General features: G+C 71.8%; 1 protein-coding gene across 1 annotated transcript in view; it reads left to right on the top strand.

Annotated features, from left to right (window-relative positions):
• The window catches only part of UCP2 (uncoupling protein 2), a 2,806-nt gene that overhangs the window by 694 nt on the left and 1,566 nt on the right, over nucleotides 1–546 (top strand). The window contains 1 exon segment of the mRNA XM_009646423.2: nucleotides 137–170. Within this exon segment, the coding sequence (XP_009644718.2) occupies nucleotides 137–170 (34 nt within the window).

Raw genomic sequence — 546 nt, 5'->3', positions numbered from 1 at the left:
CCTGTGCACACCCGGCAACCCTCACCTGGAGGGGCACAGCCCCCCCCGAGGGGAACAACCCCGGGCTGAAAAACCCCCCGGGCTGAAAACCCCCCCCTGAGGTGCACGGCTCCCCCAAGATGCACCCTTGGCTAAGGACGCCCCCACTCGCCCTGGGGATCCCCACTCGTGCGGGGTGGGGGGTGTCTCCGCAGAGCTGGGGGTCCCCACAAGGCCGGGGGTCCCCGCACAGCTGGGGGTCCCCACAAAGCCGGGGGTCCCTGAAGAGCTGGGGGTCCCCGCAGAGCTGGGGGTCCCCACAAGGCCAGGGGTCCCCACAAGGCTGGAGGTCCCCACAGAGCTGGGGTCCCCACAAGGCCAGGGGTCCCTGCAGAGCTGGGGGTCCCCTCAGAGCTGGGGGTCCCCACAAGGCCGGGGGTCCCTGAAGAGCTGGGGTTCCCTGCAGAGCTGGGGGTCCCCACAAGGCCAGGGGTCCCCGCACAGCTGGGGGTCCCCGCACAGCTGAGGGTCCCCACAAGGCCAGGGGTCCCCACAGAGCTGGGGGTC

Source organism: Egretta garzetta, unplaced genomic scaffold (assembly GCF_000687185.1).
Source record: "Egretta garzetta isolate BGI_Z169 unplaced genomic scaffold, ASM68718v1 scaffold1159, whole genome shotgun sequence".
In the NCBI taxonomy this organism is placed as follows: Eukaryota; Metazoa; Chordata; class Aves; order Pelecaniformes; family Ardeidae; genus Egretta; species Egretta garzetta.
This window is presented reverse-complemented; position numbering and strand designations above follow the sequence as displayed.